Source organism: Pholis gunnellus, assembly GCF_910591455.1.
Source record: "Pholis gunnellus genome assembly, chromosome: 17".
NCBI lineage: Eukaryota > Metazoa > Chordata > Actinopteri > Perciformes > Pholidae > Pholis > Pholis gunnellus.
This window is the reverse complement of record NC_136544.1, coordinates 16,336,848-16,354,843: the sequence shown is the minus strand read 5'-3', so window position 1 is coordinate 16,354,843 and position 17,996 is coordinate 16,336,848. Positions and strand designations below refer to the sequence as shown.

At 40.1% G+C, this 17,996-nt stretch overlaps 2 protein-coding genes across 3 annotated transcripts; one reads left to right on the top strand and one right to left on the bottom strand.

The window, feature by feature from the left end:
- Positions 1 to 22: 22 nt before the first annotated feature.
- Positions 23 to 3,245, bottom strand: cldni (claudin i). Its single transcript, XM_079177217.1, has 3 exons — positions 3,152 to 3,245; positions 1,477 to 1,609; positions 23 to 1,270 (listed from the first exon to the last, which is right to left on the bottom strand). The coding sequence occupies exons 2-3, from the start codon at positions 1,606 to 1,608 to the stop codon at positions 761 to 763; spliced, it is 642 nt and encodes a 213-aa protein (XP_079033343.1). The 5' UTR covers position 1,609; positions 3,152 to 3,245; the 3' UTR covers positions 23 to 760.
- A 1,981-nt stretch (positions 3,246 to 5,226) lies between these two features.
- Positions 5,227 to 15,339, top strand: ppp1caa (protein phosphatase 1, catalytic subunit, alpha isozyme a). Of its 2 annotated transcripts, none has more exons than XM_079177218.1 (8): positions 5,227 to 5,371; positions 5,651 to 5,761; positions 10,014 to 10,145; positions 10,381 to 10,611; positions 10,702 to 10,806; positions 10,902 to 11,125; positions 11,577 to 11,711; positions 11,856 to 15,339. In XM_079177218.1, exons 2-8 carry the CDS (start codon positions 5,707 to 5,709, stop codon positions 11,970 to 11,972), a joined length of 999 nt encoding a protein of 332 aa, XP_079033344.1. In that variant the 5' UTR covers positions 5,227 to 5,371; positions 5,651 to 5,706; the 3' UTR covers positions 11,973 to 15,339. The 2 variants fall into 2 exon arrangements, with proteins under 2 accessions (XP_079033344.1, XP_079033345.1); XM_079177219.1 differs by having other exon boundaries at positions 5,227 to 5,414.
- Positions 15,340 to 17,996: the final 2,657 nt, after the last annotated feature.

Below are 17,996 nucleotides of genomic sequence, written 5' to 3'. Positions count from 1 at the left end.
TTAAATACACATGAAACACACGTTTGAATTACACACCATTTTAATCATTTATACTTCTCACAAAATGAGAAACAAAACAAAATGAGCAATAACAAATGTTTTATAAAATGTTTAAAATGTCACATGGACTTTTGGAGAAACAAGTGCACACAGATGCTCCCTGAGGCCCACTGAGGTGCCTTTGGTAAAAACTATCTTGAGCAGCTTTTTCTGACTGCAAATATTAGGAAACAGCAAAGATTGAATCTTATCAGACAAGTGATAAACGAAATACAGACAGAATGGTTGATTTTAACTATTTGTAAAATATGAGGCTAAAAAGGGTCTAAAAAGGCAGGGCAGGGCTTCTATACTTAAATGTTGAGTTTACTGTAGAGCTTAGATTATAGTTTTCATGATCTTGAATTTCACTTTAAACTTGTGTGGTTCTTTTAAAGACACATTTGAAGTCAAGCGTTTCAAGGAAAATAAAGACTTTTAATTCCAAGACCATAAATTGTGTGTAAATTACAGCATCTGTTTTAAATAGCATATGCACAACCCAGCACCTAATAGTAAAACAGTTGTAAGATTTAAAACATCACCAACATAACTATGAAAATGAAAGAAACTGGAAATTGGTGACAGTATTTACAGACTCTTTTTCTGTTTCCCCCCAAAACAACCCCTGGTGTCATCTACTTTCTTGCCCCCCTGTCATTCACCAACTAAAACCCCCTCCCTCAATTATGTCAAACACCCAGTCCCCTTCATAAAGCCACTACACGTAGTTTTTATTGGGGGCGGAGGCGGCGGCGCTGTTGCTGTAGTACTTGGCGGTTCCACCGGAGCTGCCAGATTTGGGCCGGCTGAAGCAGCAGAGCAGACCTCCAGCCAGAAGGAGCAGCACACCGGCCCCCCAACCCACAAAGATACACGCTCCCAGCTCTTTCTTCGAGTTAGCATTCAACATGGGGTTATTGAAGTTTTGCACAATAATATGGGCGGACCAGCTGACGGGGATGAGCACCAAGATGCCGGCCAACAGCAGGCACACCCCGGCCACCAGGCTGATCTTGGGCTTGGCGTCTTCGTTCTCTATGCAGGTGGTGAAGTCGGCCCCGCAGAACAGCATGAGGATGCTGAGGAGGCATAACAGGCTGCTGATGATGGTCATGGCGCGGGCGGCCTGCAGGTCAGCGCCCAACTCCAGCAGGGAGTCGTACTTCTTGCACTGCTGCTGGCCGGTACTCTGTACCACACAGCTCATCCACAGACCCTCCTCAGTGCTCTACTCAACACACACAGAAAAAGGAAGATCAGTCATCACGTCATGCATGTCCACTGGTGAAATGTCACTCTGAAATATTTCACTTTTACTTACTCTTACAGATTCAAATTTTTCACACAAAACATATGAGTTGAAAAAATATGATGCACTATATTATAGTTAATCCTCATGACCTTTCATAACAAGAGGCTGAAGCTTTTCATTACCACTGCAATCACGATGCTGGATCCCGTGAAGGAGGACACTTTCCAGCGTGGGACAGCGCAGCATACGATGACCCCGATCAGGCCGAGGACCGCGAGGGACACACTTACAATCTGAACTCCAACAGATCCCATTCTGTAATAGGACAAGAATTAGTAGACCAATCAGAGACAGGGGGGTAAAATTACAGCTGTTAGCACTACGTTTCAGTACTCTGTGCAGCCTTTACATTTTCTTTTGCCCTCAGTTTAATCGTAACGTTTCGTTTTCTCTTTTGTAATTGCCTTTTTTCTCAACAACTTCCTATCCCCAGCCATCTGAGGGGGTGGGTTGCTTTTTTTAAATTGGTCTCCCAGGAGCTACGGTTTCTACATTGTGTATTTTTGTTTCATTGCTCATGTATTATTAACTTTAAATCCTACTTCGAATTCCTAGTACTGTTATTTAAGTGCTGTTTAAGTTAAACTCTTCTTGTTTTCCTTCTTTGGGTAGAATGTAGGAGTTGTTGAATCTTTCGCAGTGATCCAAGATGAAAGAATGAACACACACTCAGACAAACACTTGTTCACTCTGGCGGGCCTTCACAGGATTATGTTGCTTGGGGCTACATTTCTACACAAATTCGTGTCCTGACAGGCTCCGGCCTCCCGGGTCTCCACCCAGGATTGGCCGAGCCACTCCCTCGAATCTTCTATTTTGGAAAATCTGGCTCACTTATTTATCTTAGGTTCATTTTATGATTCAACTAAATAAAGATGAGCGGTATAGTTAAAGTGGAAGGAAAATGGACTCACATGTGTCTAATTCTTTGCATGAAAAGTGATGCAGATGAAGGGAATCATTTTGATCACGAGTCACAAGATATTTCATTAATTATAGAAAGGAAATGTTAAACAGTTTGATTGCTATTTCTTTATTATAATGAATGGTATGTTTTGATATTGAACATTTAAACAAAAACAATATTAAAAGAAAATTTGACATAAAGGGAGGTGCTAAACTGAACTATATATATTATATTCACTCTAGACATGTGTGTATTTCTTTTACACAGTATATGTTGAAAATTCTTTTCATGTGACGAAGCCCTGCCCTTTGTTCTCCATCCATACCGACAATTCAAACGATCCTTTAACATCTATCAACAATTTTGTTGCATTTCTTTTGTATATTTCAATAAAAGATTATAACCCGGATGACCATAAAATCGTACATTTTCTGAAATAACAAAGGAGAGGTTTTAGGCCACGACCAACACATCTTACTTGTAAGCGTATGTGACCCAACCCAGATCACAAACTTTCAGAGCAGATTGAACACTGAAACTAATCGAATGAGGATCAGTGGATTTAAAATCAAATGTTTGTTCATATTCCTGAAGATCATTTTTCCCTTTGAATAGTTACAAAAAAAAAATGGGATCACAGACAAAAACAAAAAGAACACTTTTTGAAAAAAATCACAAAGATGCTGCTGAGCCATTAATACCTTTTCTTTTCTTTTTTCCGCTCTAACAGCTGTTTATTTGCACTGTCCATGATTTTTGCTTGTGCCCAATAAAATGCATTTAACTAATCCTCAACCAATACTTTCATCCTCTGTCTTTTGCAGAATCGTATCTCTTTTCAAAGCTCAGACTATCAATGTGAATAAAAAGTGAATAAAAAAGATGCCTACCTTTATTCTGTGTCCTCTGAACTTGATAGGAAAATTGGAAAATTAGGTGAAGTTCTCCTTTCTTCCTGCACCTTGTTTTGAAGGTGCTGTTTTGTGAAATACAGAGATTGTGTGTTAAGATGGGGTATATGTAGAGGAATGTGAGGTGTAGGGTGGGGTTGTGCTCCAACAGGAGGGAAGGACATATAGACCAGACTGGACTTGTCCTGTGTGTATGTTTCCCTCTCTTTTTCCACCTGTGGAACTCAGCACACCACTGTGACTAAACCTTATAGTTTCCAGGAAAAACAAAAAGTTGTGATGCCTTAGCATCAGTAGTCTTTGTTGAAAACTGATAAAGAGAGTTTGTTGGGATTATTCTGAAAGACATAGAAGAAAATGTAATCATCTAGAGGACTGCGGTTTTTTCTTTCTATGTTCTCAGTTCAAACAAATGGATACCACCCAGGCTTCCATACCTGCACAAGATCAACCCACCTAACCCTCTGTCGAAACTGTGATGACGAATTTAAGGAGACTAATTTAGGAAACCGAGACACAGTGGGTTTAGGAGTTTTGCGCAAGATCTTAATATGGGGTTTCAAATTAGGAAATAAAAAAGAAATGTTGTGAAACCAGATATGTGTAGCCTTTATTAACACATTCAGAAACACGCAAACAGAATGACTCATGCATAGTTTGGGTTTGTAAGACCAATTTAGAATTTGTTTGGAAGAGGGTTCAGTGATGGAGAGGCACACAGGCAACTCACACATATACTTGAAATCTTGTATGGATATTAACTGCATTTTAGCAGATGCTGTACATCAACTGTTATGTGTTCTACCTATATCTATCTATATATATATATATATATATATATATATATATATATATATATATATACTAGGTAGCATCTCGTTGCTCAGAATATGGGATTATTCTCATAAAGTCCCTTGTAGATCACATTACAGTTGATGTATGACCACCTGCAAGTAAGTTATGCCTTTTGGCAGAGAGGCTAAGGTGGAGACACTGAAGTGAACCAGGTGAAGTGAAGAGTATTGGAGTTTATGACAACTTTGCTCATTACTGTTAGTGCAATAAAATATTTGCGAGTACAAATCCAATTCTTTATCAATACATCTGTTCAACAAGCATGAAAATGTAAAGAAAAGCAAAACCTTATTCAGCCCCCTTTGTCCCCAGTCTCTCGTCCACCACCACTTTGTTTCCACAAGCACAGCACGAAAGCTCGGCCAAAAGCTTCTCTTTTTTTTTACCAACAAGCTAAAACAAAAGCTGTCTGTCTGTAGTCTGTTTATCTTTGTTGTTGTAAACTTCTCTGCTGGCTGAAACAAAGCCGCCAGGAGGACAGAGGACAGGAGAAATGACATGATATGTGATCTCTGTGTTCTTCATCATTGATTATTAGCCTTTTGAAACCTTAAAAACTCAGGAATGTTATTTATTTTATTGACACTTTAGACTTGTTTTCAGTGAAGATAATGCCTTTGTATAGTCACTTTGCTGTTGTAAACATTACTGTTGCTGGTCTAGAAACAATATTTAGTTATATTCAAATTATAAATCACTGAGTATTGATAAGAGTAGCTCCTAATCAAATCCTAAAGATATGTGATACCTGAGGGGTGAGTTGTTGCTTGCATATGCAATCTCACTACTATGCCACTAAATTTCACACACTGTTCCTTTAAACAAGGGAACTTTAGCCTAAAATCAAATATATCAACGAGGTGGGTAACTGTTAGAATAGACTGTAGGCTGTTAACTATTTGCTATTTTTACTTTTAACATTTATGTAACTAATAACACATGTCGTTGCTCTATGTGAATATTGTAAATCCGTTTATTTATTGATTACTTATGAGCAAAAATCTCAGTTCTGTCTCTCTGTTTGTACGCTTTCAAATTGCCCGCCAAGGGACTTCCTGGAACTTTCTGAAGTAACGCGAATCACGTCACGATCACGCATTTTGAACTTCCGTTGACGCGACTCTCTCTTTATACGGCTCTGAGAGAAACGTGTGAAGAGCTCGTTTTGACACAGCCGCCTACGTAACCGTTGACTCTTCGGTAGCCACGGCCCTCTTTTAAAGTTCCTGGGGGACGAGTGAAGGAACCCGGACAAATCGAAGGAAAGGGGCCAAGATTGAGCTCGGAGAATAAACATCTACACATTATTCACCCCAGAAAGACTATCGTCAAACCGAAGACAAGGTTCGGGGACATTTCATCTGTTTGCAAGTTTTCCATCGCTAACGTAAGCTAACTAGCCGTTCGGTTTATATGTGTAGTGTTAGCTTTCGTTACTCGGCTAGTGGCTACCTAGCTAGCTCGGTTAGCTCTAGGTCGCTTAAGCTCATTCATTGTTTTAGTCTGCTAACATTGCCCGATTAGCTAGCGCGAGGCCCTTGTTAGATAACCGATGTGACTTGAGACGTTTTTTACGAGGATTTGTCAGTATGTGTCTCGTTCTTTCTGTTCTGGAAATCTAAGGTGCAACACGGAAAACCAAGGTCTTGACTGCCCGAGAACGTCAGAAAATAAAGAAAATGGCGGAGCCAGACAAATTAAACATCGACTCTATAATTCAGCGTCTGTTGGAAGGTGAGGAAGACCAAACCCACTGTGTTGCAATGTGTTTAGTTTAGATGGTTGATGGTAGAGGAATGTGTGTTTTATGTTCCAGGTAAGTCGGCCGGGTTAAAGGTGGATACGGTGTATTGTAGTAGCCTACTTAAGATTGCTGTGCTCTCAGGCTCTGTGGTTGGATTTGGATGAAAGGCTGTAGCCACATCAAGCCTGCTCTTAACTGATAGTTCAGCTCATGTTATTTGTTTGGAGAGGTCATTTTTATTATAGCCACCTGTTTCTGTTTTTATTAGAAATGCATACATGTTACCGGATTGCAAATCAAGGGGGAATGGATGGCGTTACAGAGTAGGGAAGTAGAACATCGCATTTTACGCAAAATGACACTTTCTCATACACTACTAGCTTAGCTTTAAATAATGCATGATGATTTCTCACTAGTATTTCAGCCCAGAATAAAAGAAAAGTCCTGTCTGAATAATTACGGTTATTTGTTGGAGGAGCTTAAAAAGTGGCTGTTTGCAATATGGCAGCAAAGGATTACTTTCACTTGTAGATGAAAACATTCCTTGACACTGGCTTACTGTAACAACACTCTTGTAATCATAGTTTTTCCATCCTCTGTGTCCCCTTTTCCACCAGAGCGTCTCAGTCACATGAGTGTTGTGCTTTCTGTTTTGCAGTTAAGGATCTGATAACAGTTTTGAGCCACAACCATTCGTTAGGGACTAGTTAATGAGGTGTACAAACAACGCTTTGATTGGGCCATGCTTACCAGGTGAAACTGCTGCCTTCTCTTCCACTGCTGGTTTTTAAAGCAATGTACAGACTGCTTACATCATTTTTCTTTCATCTTGAGTGCTCACATTGAAAAAAACATTTGCGTAAGCGCCTGTGTTAGGATAGTACTGAGTAATTGTAATAACTGTACTGTGGTTCAAGTTGTGAAAAATGCCCTAGAATGGTTTTGCAAGCAAGAAGCTGAAGACAGGAGACCTTTTTTAGACGTATATTGGCTCTACAAATCGTACATGAACCATCACTCTGCTGCCCACTGTATACGTGTGGAGAAAGCTTTGTTTAGGTTGAAGTTGCTTGTGTGTGTGTGTGTGTGAGGGAAAACAGGACTGTTTTATCTGCATCCACATGATGATTGTGTAAGAGCAGCCCTGAAGGCTTTAAATGGAAGCATAAATCTTCAGACCCGACTGTACAGTTCAGCTAAAGATCACAACAAACAGGGTTGTGACCGCTGTAGTTGTCCTTGTGCTGAAAGTGCACTGGGTGCTGCAATTCTGCCTGCTTCACATGTACACGCATGTGTTTTTTCCCCTATGGAGCTGTTGGTATACACACTTCTTTGTGTAACTTTTTCACGGGAGCAACATCAAGTATGTTGGTGTCTTGCGGCCAAAATAAAATGTTATAAGAATCGCGCCATTAGACAGCGTATCAGAAGATCTGCTGGGTGCAGAAACCGTTCCCAGGCCCAACACTCGTAGCGAATGTGACCGTAGGGTTTATTCACCGTGTTAAATATAGGCCCTTCATGATCAGCCTAAACTGAGCTGGTGGAGGTGATTCGGATTATTCACAAATATGCCTGTGCAGTCATAGGGAGTTTGACTTTGACAGTGGACCCTGCTGTGCTGTGTTTTGTACATAGCTCGTTATACTTGGGCCACGATAAGGTTGTCTGCCAAACGCAGGGGAAGACAAACAAGCCCGATAGTGGCAGTATTTATATCCTCTTATGTAACTCACTTGACCTTTTTTTTTTTTTTTTTTTTTTCTTTTGTCGCCATCTGTAGTTATGTTGCTGAGAATAACCACTTTGCAGTTAATATTATTGTTGTGTTGGTCTACTCTCTTCAAGTCTAGTGGAGAACACTTGCCTCACTGCAGGTGCTGCATCAACAGATTGATAACTTGCATCCCACAACAGCTCAGTCTCCTATGGAGACAACAAGGTAACCCTCGTGCTTGCTGACTGTGTTTCGAGACCAAACCAATTAAAAGTGTTTGGATAATGAGCGGTTTCAATTGGATTACTTGCGTAGATCTAGAGATAAGTGAACTCTGGGAGTGTGTGTTGCTAACAGCATGACATCACATGAGCTCAGCCAGAACACCCAGCAGCACTGAGTCAGGAGTGCTGGACCAAACCAACTGTTGATTCCAGCACTGCCGGCACCCCGGTGGCTTTTCTGTTGTGCTGGTCCGGCTCTTTGTTTTCTGCCCCCTGATCAGCGTAGTGGAAAGCCTATTGTCTGTACCCCTCATGATAAGCTCACAGTTGCCCACTGGCTATGTGGCTAACTTTGGAGTAAGCTCTGTCGAGGCTTAGCCTTCTGTAATCCAGGTTTAAAGTGACAAGCAGCACTGCAGTATTTATATCTACTTTTCACTCTTTAGGGCCTTGCTTTTAGTTTCTACTTCAGGATTGTGCCAACATTTTGTATCCATTTGTTGATTCCTACTCTTCACTCTCCGAGTGCTTTGCAAGCACTATGACACCTGGATCTGTTTACTGAGGGATGGTCTTTGATTGAGGGTCAGGTTCTCTGCTTGTAACAAACAAATTGATCTGTATCTCCGTTTCCATATCTATACAAGCAAATAGTTTGGCAGTTATCACTTAAATTATTTTTTCTGTGATCCAAAAGGTGACAAGATTTAACAAAGTTTATTGAGTTAACCTGCTTCAAATTGTGAGATTTTGATTCCCAAATGTAATGATATCCTCCTCTTTAGATGAGGTGGTGTCATTAATTGTATATCAATCGTAATCTAAGTAATTGACTAAGTGGCTATTATTTCATACATCTGTAGCTGCGCCTCTGAATTTGCTCGTATTTTTTCCAGTAGTAGGAAGTACAATTACATACCTAATGTTGTGAAATGCATCTAGTTTGAATAGAGCTATAGTTCTGCTGGTAGTATGTGTCACTTTGATTGTTTGGCATGTAAAGGTGACAGCATGTCTGTTAACTGGTGAACACCTAACAACGGTTTACTCAATCCCCACAAACGTATTAGAGTGAGCTCTGTTACATTCCATTACATACTGTTGCATACTGTTGACACCCAGCGTGTAAATAATAGTCACTGAAACGGTTTGAGGCGAGTCTGTTGTCGCTATACGTACATTAACCCGTTCTGTAGGCTGTGATGGAATTTGTTTGGTGGGAATGAGACTCGTGATTGGTATAATTCTGCTTTGGCATAAATCAGCGCATGTAGGAATGGGAGTATGATTTACTTTGTCAGTGATGCAAACAAACCAGATTCCAAAGTCTGCAGTCGACACACAGACGCTGAGATGCAGTGTTATGGCCTTACGCACGCGCTCTATGGTTGGCATGTCCATGTGCAAATGTTGTGATCTGTATTGTGAGCAGTAGTAATACTTTGATATTAAATAATTTGTGAATGCATGTGAGAATACTTTTTTAAATGTGTTCCTGTTGAAGTCATTGGCATCACACTCCTACCTTTTCTAACACTTGAGCCATGACGACACGTGTGATTTTAATGATTTGTCGGGAAAATGAACGTCGTTCAAGTGTTAATCAGGATTTGTGTTCGGCTCCATTCAGAGTGTGTGGTAAGTGTGAAGAAACGTGACAATGATGGACTTGACAAACCTGCTGAATTTTTCAGATAGCATCAGTCGGCAGGCAGGAACAGAATGTAATCTGCAGTTTATATTTGATTTAATTTTATGTTTCGACCTGTTTATTTGTGGCCTTTTTATTTGAAACGGTGCAATTCTTTGTTTCTAAACAGTCTATATTAAGTGAGTCCCAGTTACGGCTTTGCAATGTCTTTGCAGCAGCTACGTTGGCTAGAAGGGGGAAGTGGGTTTCATGTCTATCTCGGGTTTGAACTCTTAGCTAAGCAAAAAGAGGACGATGTCAGGGTAGTTTCCACTGACGCTGCATCTCTGTGAATACTTGACACACTCATTTTGTTGTGGTTTGATAAAAGTGTATTTTTTGATAAATAACATATAATTTCCAAACTTGTTGTACAGAGAGTGTATAATATTGTGATTACCTGACTAGACTAACGGTTAGCCAGCGTTTTGCTGGTGGGAGGTGTTTACTTCCCAGTCTGGTTTATAATCTGAGGCCTACGCTTCTCTGCTGCTCCTTATGTCCTTCATCGTTTACACTTTCTTGTAGCTCTGATCATAGGTGTGTCTGTGTGGACTTATTGCTTCTCTCTTAAAACGTCTGTCCCTTTTTATCTCCCTTTTTTTCAGTCAAGGGCTCTCGACCAGGGAAGAATGTCCAGCTGACCGAGGGGGAGATCCGTGGCCTTTGCCTAAAGTCCCGTGAAATCTTCCTGAGCCAGCCAATCCTGCTTGAACTAGAGGCTCCCCTCAAAATCTGTGGTGAGTTTTTATTAATGTAGTGGTCAGTGAGTTTCAAAAACCCACCAAGGCCCAAGTGTGAAATACCATAAAGCCACGAAGAGGGTTAGGCTGCAGATGATCACCTGAGGTTTTGTTCATGATTCACTACAGTTTGCTCATCTGTGATTGCCAGTTGTAGCAGTTGATAAGCAGCTCCACCCTGTAGCAGTAAAGGTGTGGTGTTTAGATTGCTCTCCTCTGCCGCCCTCTGCAGGTGATGTCCATGGTCAGTACTACGATCTGCTTCGGCTGTTTGAATATGGAGGCTTCCCCCCAGAAAGCAACTACCTGTTCCTGGGTGACTACGTAGACCGAGGGAAGCAGTCACTGGAGACCATCTGCCTGCTTCTAGCCTACAAAATCAAATATCCAGAGAATTTTTTCCTGCTGCGTGGAAACCATGAATGCGCCTCCATTAATCGAATCTACGGCTTTTATGACGAGTGTAAGTAGAGTGTTTTTATAAACAGGAAACATGTCAAATGTGTTCTTTAACGGTTCCACTAAGTTCTCAACGCTCCTCTTTTGTTGACAGGTAAGCGAAGGTATAACATAAAGCTGTGGAAGACCTTCACAGACTGCTTCAACTGTTTACCCGTGGCTGCCATAGTAGATGAGAAAATCTTCTGCTGTCATGGAGGTAGGGCGTTGTTTATATAAGATGTTACGAGGATTAGGTGATACCCTTTTAGATGATAAGAACCAGACTAAGATGGGTGTATGTTCTCTCTCCAGGCCTCTCTCCTGATCTTCAGTCTATGGAGCAGATCCGCAGAGTTATGCGACCCACAGACGTGCCTGACCAGGGTCTGTTGTGTGACCTGCTGTGGGCTGATCCAGACAAAGATGTGCTTGGCTGGGGTGAAAACGACCGCGGCGTCTCCTTCACATTCGGGGCAGATGTGGTGGCCAAATTTTTGCACAAACACGACATGGACCTAATATGCAGGGCACATCAGGTAATGTTTAGCCAGGAGGCCTTGTGCCTGTGGGACCATCGTATCTTCTCTAATGTAAACTAAAAGGAATAGTGGAAATTTGATTTCAGTTCACCATATTTAAGCTATTTAAAGGGCAACACCACCGAAATGAATAATAACAGTATATTATTTCCATTGCCCAGGAACATATATGCTGACCTCGATGTTTACGGGCATGTTTGTTCAAAGAGTGTCACCAACACGATGCCAGAATAAAGAGCAGGAGTTTTACGACAATTATAAGACTTTGCACATTTGTGTTAATTGAGCCTGAGAGTCCATTTATTTATTGTTTTGGTTGTGTGGTGTTATTTTATGTAGGTTTTTATTTAGAATATTTAAAACCAACTGGACTAAAGCGGTACAAACAAGCGACCTGCTGACCCTTTTATTGTGTGTGTGGTGTTGACGGTCTCATTTCTGTCCTCAGGTGGTTGAAGACGGTTATGAGTTTTTCGCTAAGAGGCAGCTCGTCACCTTGTTCTCTGCTCCCAACTACTGTGGAGAGTTCGACAACGCCGGTGCCATGATGAGTGTGGATGAGACACTCATGTGCTCCTTCCAGGTGTGTAAAACAGCCTGTGATTGTACTTTCATTTTTTTTGTTTACCATTAACAGAATCTATTGAATGGCATATTGATTTTCTTTTTTAATGTTCTTAGCTTATTTTTTGTTTGTCAATGACAATTTTCTCTGTTTTTCTCACAGATTCTGAAGCCAGCAGATAAGAAATTGTATCCTTATGGCGGAGGGGGAGGGATGGGATCTGCGAGACCGGTCACCCCGCCACGAAATTCGGCCAAGGCCGCCAAGGCCAAGAAATAACAGCCGCTGGATTCCCCTCCCCCCTCTGTCCGCATCACACTTCTTTTTTTTTTTTTTTTTTTTCTTTACCTCCCAAACTTATTTCTCCCTTGGCGACAAGTGGCAACAAAGCAGACAAGTGTCCAGGGTTCAATCATGCTTTTTCTCGCTCTAAAACAATTTTTAACTGTTTGTTTGGCTGTTTGCGTGCACTTTTTTGTGTGAGTGTAAAAAAGTGGGAATGATTCAGAGGGAATTGCTGTATTCTGTATGTATGTTTTTTTTTTTTGTTTTTTTTCTTCCTCCTGTACCCTCTGTTCTGTTTTACTGTCATTTTGTAGAGATGGATTCTTACCCATCTGTGATGTAATTTCAATCCTGGGTGCAGGGGAGGAGGGGCGAGAGAGGAAGAGGAGTCTTTGCTGTTTATGTTAAGGCTCTGCACTGTTTAATGCTAAACACAAGCTTCTGTACATCCTGTTTCAGAGGTCTGTGATGGAGGGGGGGGGGGGGGGTTGGGATCAAGTTGCACGGTAACGGCACATACCACACACACACACACACACACACACACACACACACACACACACACACACACACACACTGGGCACACAGGTGCATATACGTGCAGCTGAATCCATTGAAATGGATTCACGATGAGATAACATTTTTTTTCTTTTCCCTTTCGTAAACCAATGATTTGAGAACGCAGTCATGGATGTGAAATAGTTTTGCTTCTTTCTTTTCTTTTCTTTTCCTTTTGTAGATACATGAAACCGACATGGTTTGATTTCTTTCTTGTTTTTGTTTTTAGTTCACTGCAAGTTGAAGATGAATAAAAATAATCATTTATTTGAATCATGCCATCATGCGGATCACTTTGTGTTTGCCATTGCTTTGTCACGTTTGTCAACTGTCTACCATGAATGGTGGCTGTGCTTGTCTGTTAGAGTGGTAGCTTGAATGACAGCAGCTGGAGGAGTCTTGTGAATGAGACTCACTCAACTTAGAAGCTGGAAAATGTGATTTTGGCCCAGTTTATACTTCATTCAAACAAAGGGGCATTTCACATGTTGCTTCAGTGTGATTTAGCCAAAGATGATGTTCGGTGACTGTAGGAGAGGACGGCCAAAGCTGCTCTCAACCAGATGTTGCCTGTTTTTATAAAAAAAAAATTAAAAAAATAGATATTTGGTTTGGAAGGTCTCCAATGCAAAATGTCTATTTTTTTTCTAATGATTGTTGGCTGATTATGAAGTTTAACTTAAGTAGGAGGAACAGGAATTGAATGGCTGTCACTGAGCTTCTGTTGCTCAATAATCCTCACAATATGAAATCACCATGTGCCATTTATGTTCCACATGTAGATACCACTATTTATCTGGCATTTCATTTTTAATAAACTTTAACAAGCAGAGTCAAGACCAGACGCCTACTGAGGAGAAAATGGCTCGAAGGCTTTCCATTTTTTTCTGTTGTCAGATGAGATGATGAATAATTGCTCTGACCTTTCCAGTTTGAAGGGCTCTAGACCAGTTGAGTCAGTCTTAAAAACAAAGAGTGGGCTTATTTAAATCTAAACCCACACCAAATGCGGGTTGCATGCAAGCTACAACTAGGAACATGAGCACTAGAGAGCGGTGTTTGTAAGAATGTAAGTAATAGACCAAATTATACCCAATTGGGAATCTTCGCACAAAATCATTTATTTTATTGTAGACCTGAGGTAATCGTATATTCCCAGTGAATTTAGCAGAAAGTTTTGTTTGCAAAATCAAGTAATTCCCAGGTGAACAGCTACCACTTTATAGCAATTGGTACATCATTTTGTATGCTTTTTAAATTGTGCTGTGTAAATTATATTGCCAAGAATATGGAAGTGCTTGCATTGCTTGTGACCGCAGTCATTCATTCCGAGTTGCTTTTTATTTTTTAACTGCTTGCCATTGAAATAAGCATAAAGAGCCGTAGACGAGAGAATCAAACTATTTTCTAAATAATGATCAGTGGATCCTGTGACAACTGTGAACCCCCAAACGACACAGTCACCCTGATAGAATTCAGATTCAAAAGACACTTTGTGCTTGTTTGTATAAAATGAACCATCTCTGTTTCCACATGATGTCACAAATGGGCCGTTTTGCATTTCTTCTACCGTACATTAAGTTGGCATACAGGGTGTCCCCAGTGAAAGCAGTCCATAGTTCAGTACAGGCTGTTGCAACTGGTGAAAAAATATTTCCTTCTACAGTGTTGCAGGGTATCTCACTGCCCATTTCTAATAACCCTATCACACTTTACCCTCGTTGCATAATTGGTGTGTCTTGTTTTATTTGCTGCTGTCTGTCCTCATTCTAAAGCCCTCTGTGCAAGTATGAGCACAGGCCACCGCAGCTCTCCAGATTGCAAAGGCAGGTCAGGGTGAGTGCAGTGCATAAGCACATACTTAAGCAGAGGGGGGGGGGGGGGGAGCTGGAATTCGGCTGTCATCCTGCCCCACCTTTCCCCCTCCAACAAGAGGTTTTCAACTCAGTACCTCAGAAAATAAATGTTTTTTAAAAATCAAATCAATGTAAGTAAGCTTTATTCAGAATCCTGTGTGGCTTTCTAACAATTTGCATACAGTGCAACTAACTGCATCGAATATTGTGTACTGTAGAAGAGGGCAGGTGGGGGAAAAAAAAAAAGGTAAGACCAACTCAGGAAGTGAAATTTAAATTAAAATAAATAGTATGAGGACATATTTATATTCATATAGTAAATAAATACACCAATAAACATCATAACAGGATATTCACAAGTCCGATGACTTGCAGTTTCTGTCCACGTTTTAAGGTCGCTACATTGGAATGAGTTGAGCCCAACCACGGCGATGTTCAGAGGGATCTGCTGCTTTGAATGATGCAGGTCCGCCTTTTGTGGATAAAGTTGATATTGTGTCTAAAGAGATCTGAAAATGTATGTTTTCTTATATAGAAATTTAGAGCTTGAGTGCTATGAGATTGGGGGTTTTCAACAATGCAAAACAAGGAAGTGGCTCCTGTAAGAGATAATGTAAAGTGTTGAAACATTATGGAACTTAAACGAACATAAACGGTCCAATAAAGGCCAATTTCATTCTCATTTTCACAGCTGTATAAATCTCTGCTTATAACATTTAATATATACTGTTATTACCTCTAAGAATCTGGTCTTTAATTACTGTTTTGTTCACATTGTTTTTACTGACAAATTTAACGCTAGATACTGCAAGCTTATTAGGATTTTTTAATCAATCAGGGATGTTTTGCACCATGCACTGTTGCTGGGTAGATATGAAATGATTAGATTATTACAGTTAAGGAAAAGAAACAACAGTATTTTTTATTTGTATTTCTTTTGTTTTCAAATCAATCACAACTTGTCTCTGTTATAAGATAGAAATAAAACATAGAATTTGTATATTTGTGTCTGGTTTTCTTTTCAAATGTTTCTTACTGCAGTGTGAGACGTATTACATCGTAACATTTAGTAGCTGTTAGACAGACTCATGCGTTGGCACAGGGAGTGGAGTCATTTTCTTTTTCTCCCTCTCATTTTCTTTGTGGAGGCTGCCTCTACTGTCTGTCAACCCGTTCTGCATGAGTCAGCAGGATGGGTGGCCTCTTTATCCCCGTGTGTGCGTTTCATTATTTATTTATTAGATGCCACCTGGCTCAGGCAGCACACAAACACTTAACCAAATCAAAAAGAGACAGTCAGAGTCAGTTGACCATTTTCAGTGTGAACTGCTTTATGAAAAAACTAAACGGACGACACAGTCTTTCTCCACCCATGTGGCCTGCATGCCTCTTCCTTCCTATGCTGTTTGTGGTTTGGCAGCATGGCTTGCTTCCGTCTCTGTCTCTGCAGTCTTTATCTTTTTCGTATACTTGATCACTTTTATGATTTTCTGTGCCTCCTCGCTGGGCTAAAAAGTGTGAAGCATGCTGTGAGTACAGTGAGAACGTTTCAGAGGCAATGAGCCAAAACAGTTGCATCAAAACATGTAAAATACTCTAAATCGGGTCACAGTCTTATGCTTTAAACTGAAAAATAGCGAACCCCAAATTGTTCTTGAAATGTATTACATCAAATACAGGCCTTCAAAAGCAATATCTCAATATGTGGAAATATGACAAAATAGAAAATGTCAGATGTAAATAGGATGAAAAAGATGTTAGTTGTAAGCATGTAATAAAATACTTAGTATACAATATACTGTAAGCTTGAAATAGAAGGCAAGAAATATTTATGAGCAAGTATGCATACTGATAAAAAGCTACAGAAGTCTTGCAGCACCAAAGGCACAGACAACATCAAGCAGCAGTGGTTTCTGATGGAACACCAGCTGGAGGGAAAGGGGAGCTGTACCTGCTCCATTGCCCTCTTCTCGGTGATGGTTCTGCAGATTTATGACGGTGCAACCTATAAGTGCAACCCGACGTTCTCTACAGCAAAGTCGCCACATGTCAGCTCGTTAATCTTCCTGTTGATTTATGAACCAGACTTGTGTACGAGTCTTCACCAGACAGCAACTTCAAATCTAGTGTGTGCAGTGTTCTCACAAGAGAAAAAAAAAGCTGAACATACAGTGTGGCTGGTGAGAGCAGACTATATAAGTGTATGAACAGATACAAATACATCACTCCATACTAACTCCATGGCTGAGCCTTTGTGACGACACAGTGAAGTTTGTCTTTCACTTCGAGTCCTTGGATATTGTTGTCTGTGGAAGCTTAACTTCCTTAATGCCTTTTGAAATATGCAGTAGAACAACTCTGGATGGTTTTCTACTCGGGTTTCTTAATTTCAACACATTTTAACACTGATTTTTCTTCTTCGCCTTACTTGGCAGCTCTGGGTAAAATTGCCCTTGAAAGTAGAGCTATAGTTTCATTGTTACATTTACAAGCATGAATGTATTAGTTTGTACATCTTTAAAACCGATTTGCCAAAATGTAGCATGTGACGAAGCAAACAGATTCTGAACTGGTTGTCAGGCTTCACGGCAGGTGCTAATGCAAAACAATGTCTCTTACGTAAAGACATAGCTACATATAGCTAATTCTTAAAATTCTTTAAGGAAACATGTTTAGCGGCTGTTTTTAAACTGGAAGGTGTGCATCGGACATTTCAAACAGTGTGGGAGATAACGAAAGTTAACTTTGAACCTTTAAAGTCACAGTTATTGATCCAAATGTAAACAAAACCCATAACTCAGGTCAGAAGTTTTTTCACGTTTAATTTGTTTGCCAGGCCATTTAATAAATATACTAACACTAGAACACTCAATATCTCACGAATGATTATGACTTGCATGATCTTGTGATCACAGGTTCGCAAGTTTAAACTCTAAGGAAGTTGAGCGATGCATATAATGACAACTTTCATTTTTTATGACCAAAAAACTAAATTGTTGGAACTTTAACTTTGTGATTTCACCAATGCATGTACATTCCTCAACTGGTTTATTATAAATAATCTTATAATAATCTTTGTGAATTAAACAAAAGAAAATAATACAGATTCAGTGCACATTTTGTTTGTCGTATTATAAATAGTTTCACACATTGCTCAACATCATTCAGGAAAATAACAAAATAAATGTTTTGTTTTATTTATGGAACAAAATCCAACATCAATATCAAATCTATTCCAAAAATGTGCTTCTCTTTTGAGGAAAGCATCACTTTTTTTTTCATAATAATAAAAAGTATTGTGATCTTTATATGATTTACAAACCGATCCAATATGCCATGACATTTGAAATAGAGACATCCCTTTGAAATAAGGCAGGAAATATCATTTTTTGGGGGGGTGTAACGTTAGTGAGAAGCAAATGTGTCCGACTGGGGAGTCAGCTGGGTTTGAGAAAGATACGTATCACTGGAGTAAATACTCACCTCTGCTCTGCTCTGTCCCAACATAGTAAACCTGAATACATGGCCCCGCCCATAAAGAACGTGACCAATCACGGAGCCTAAAATACTTGATTTGTAAAATTGACCTTGACCCCAGCCAATA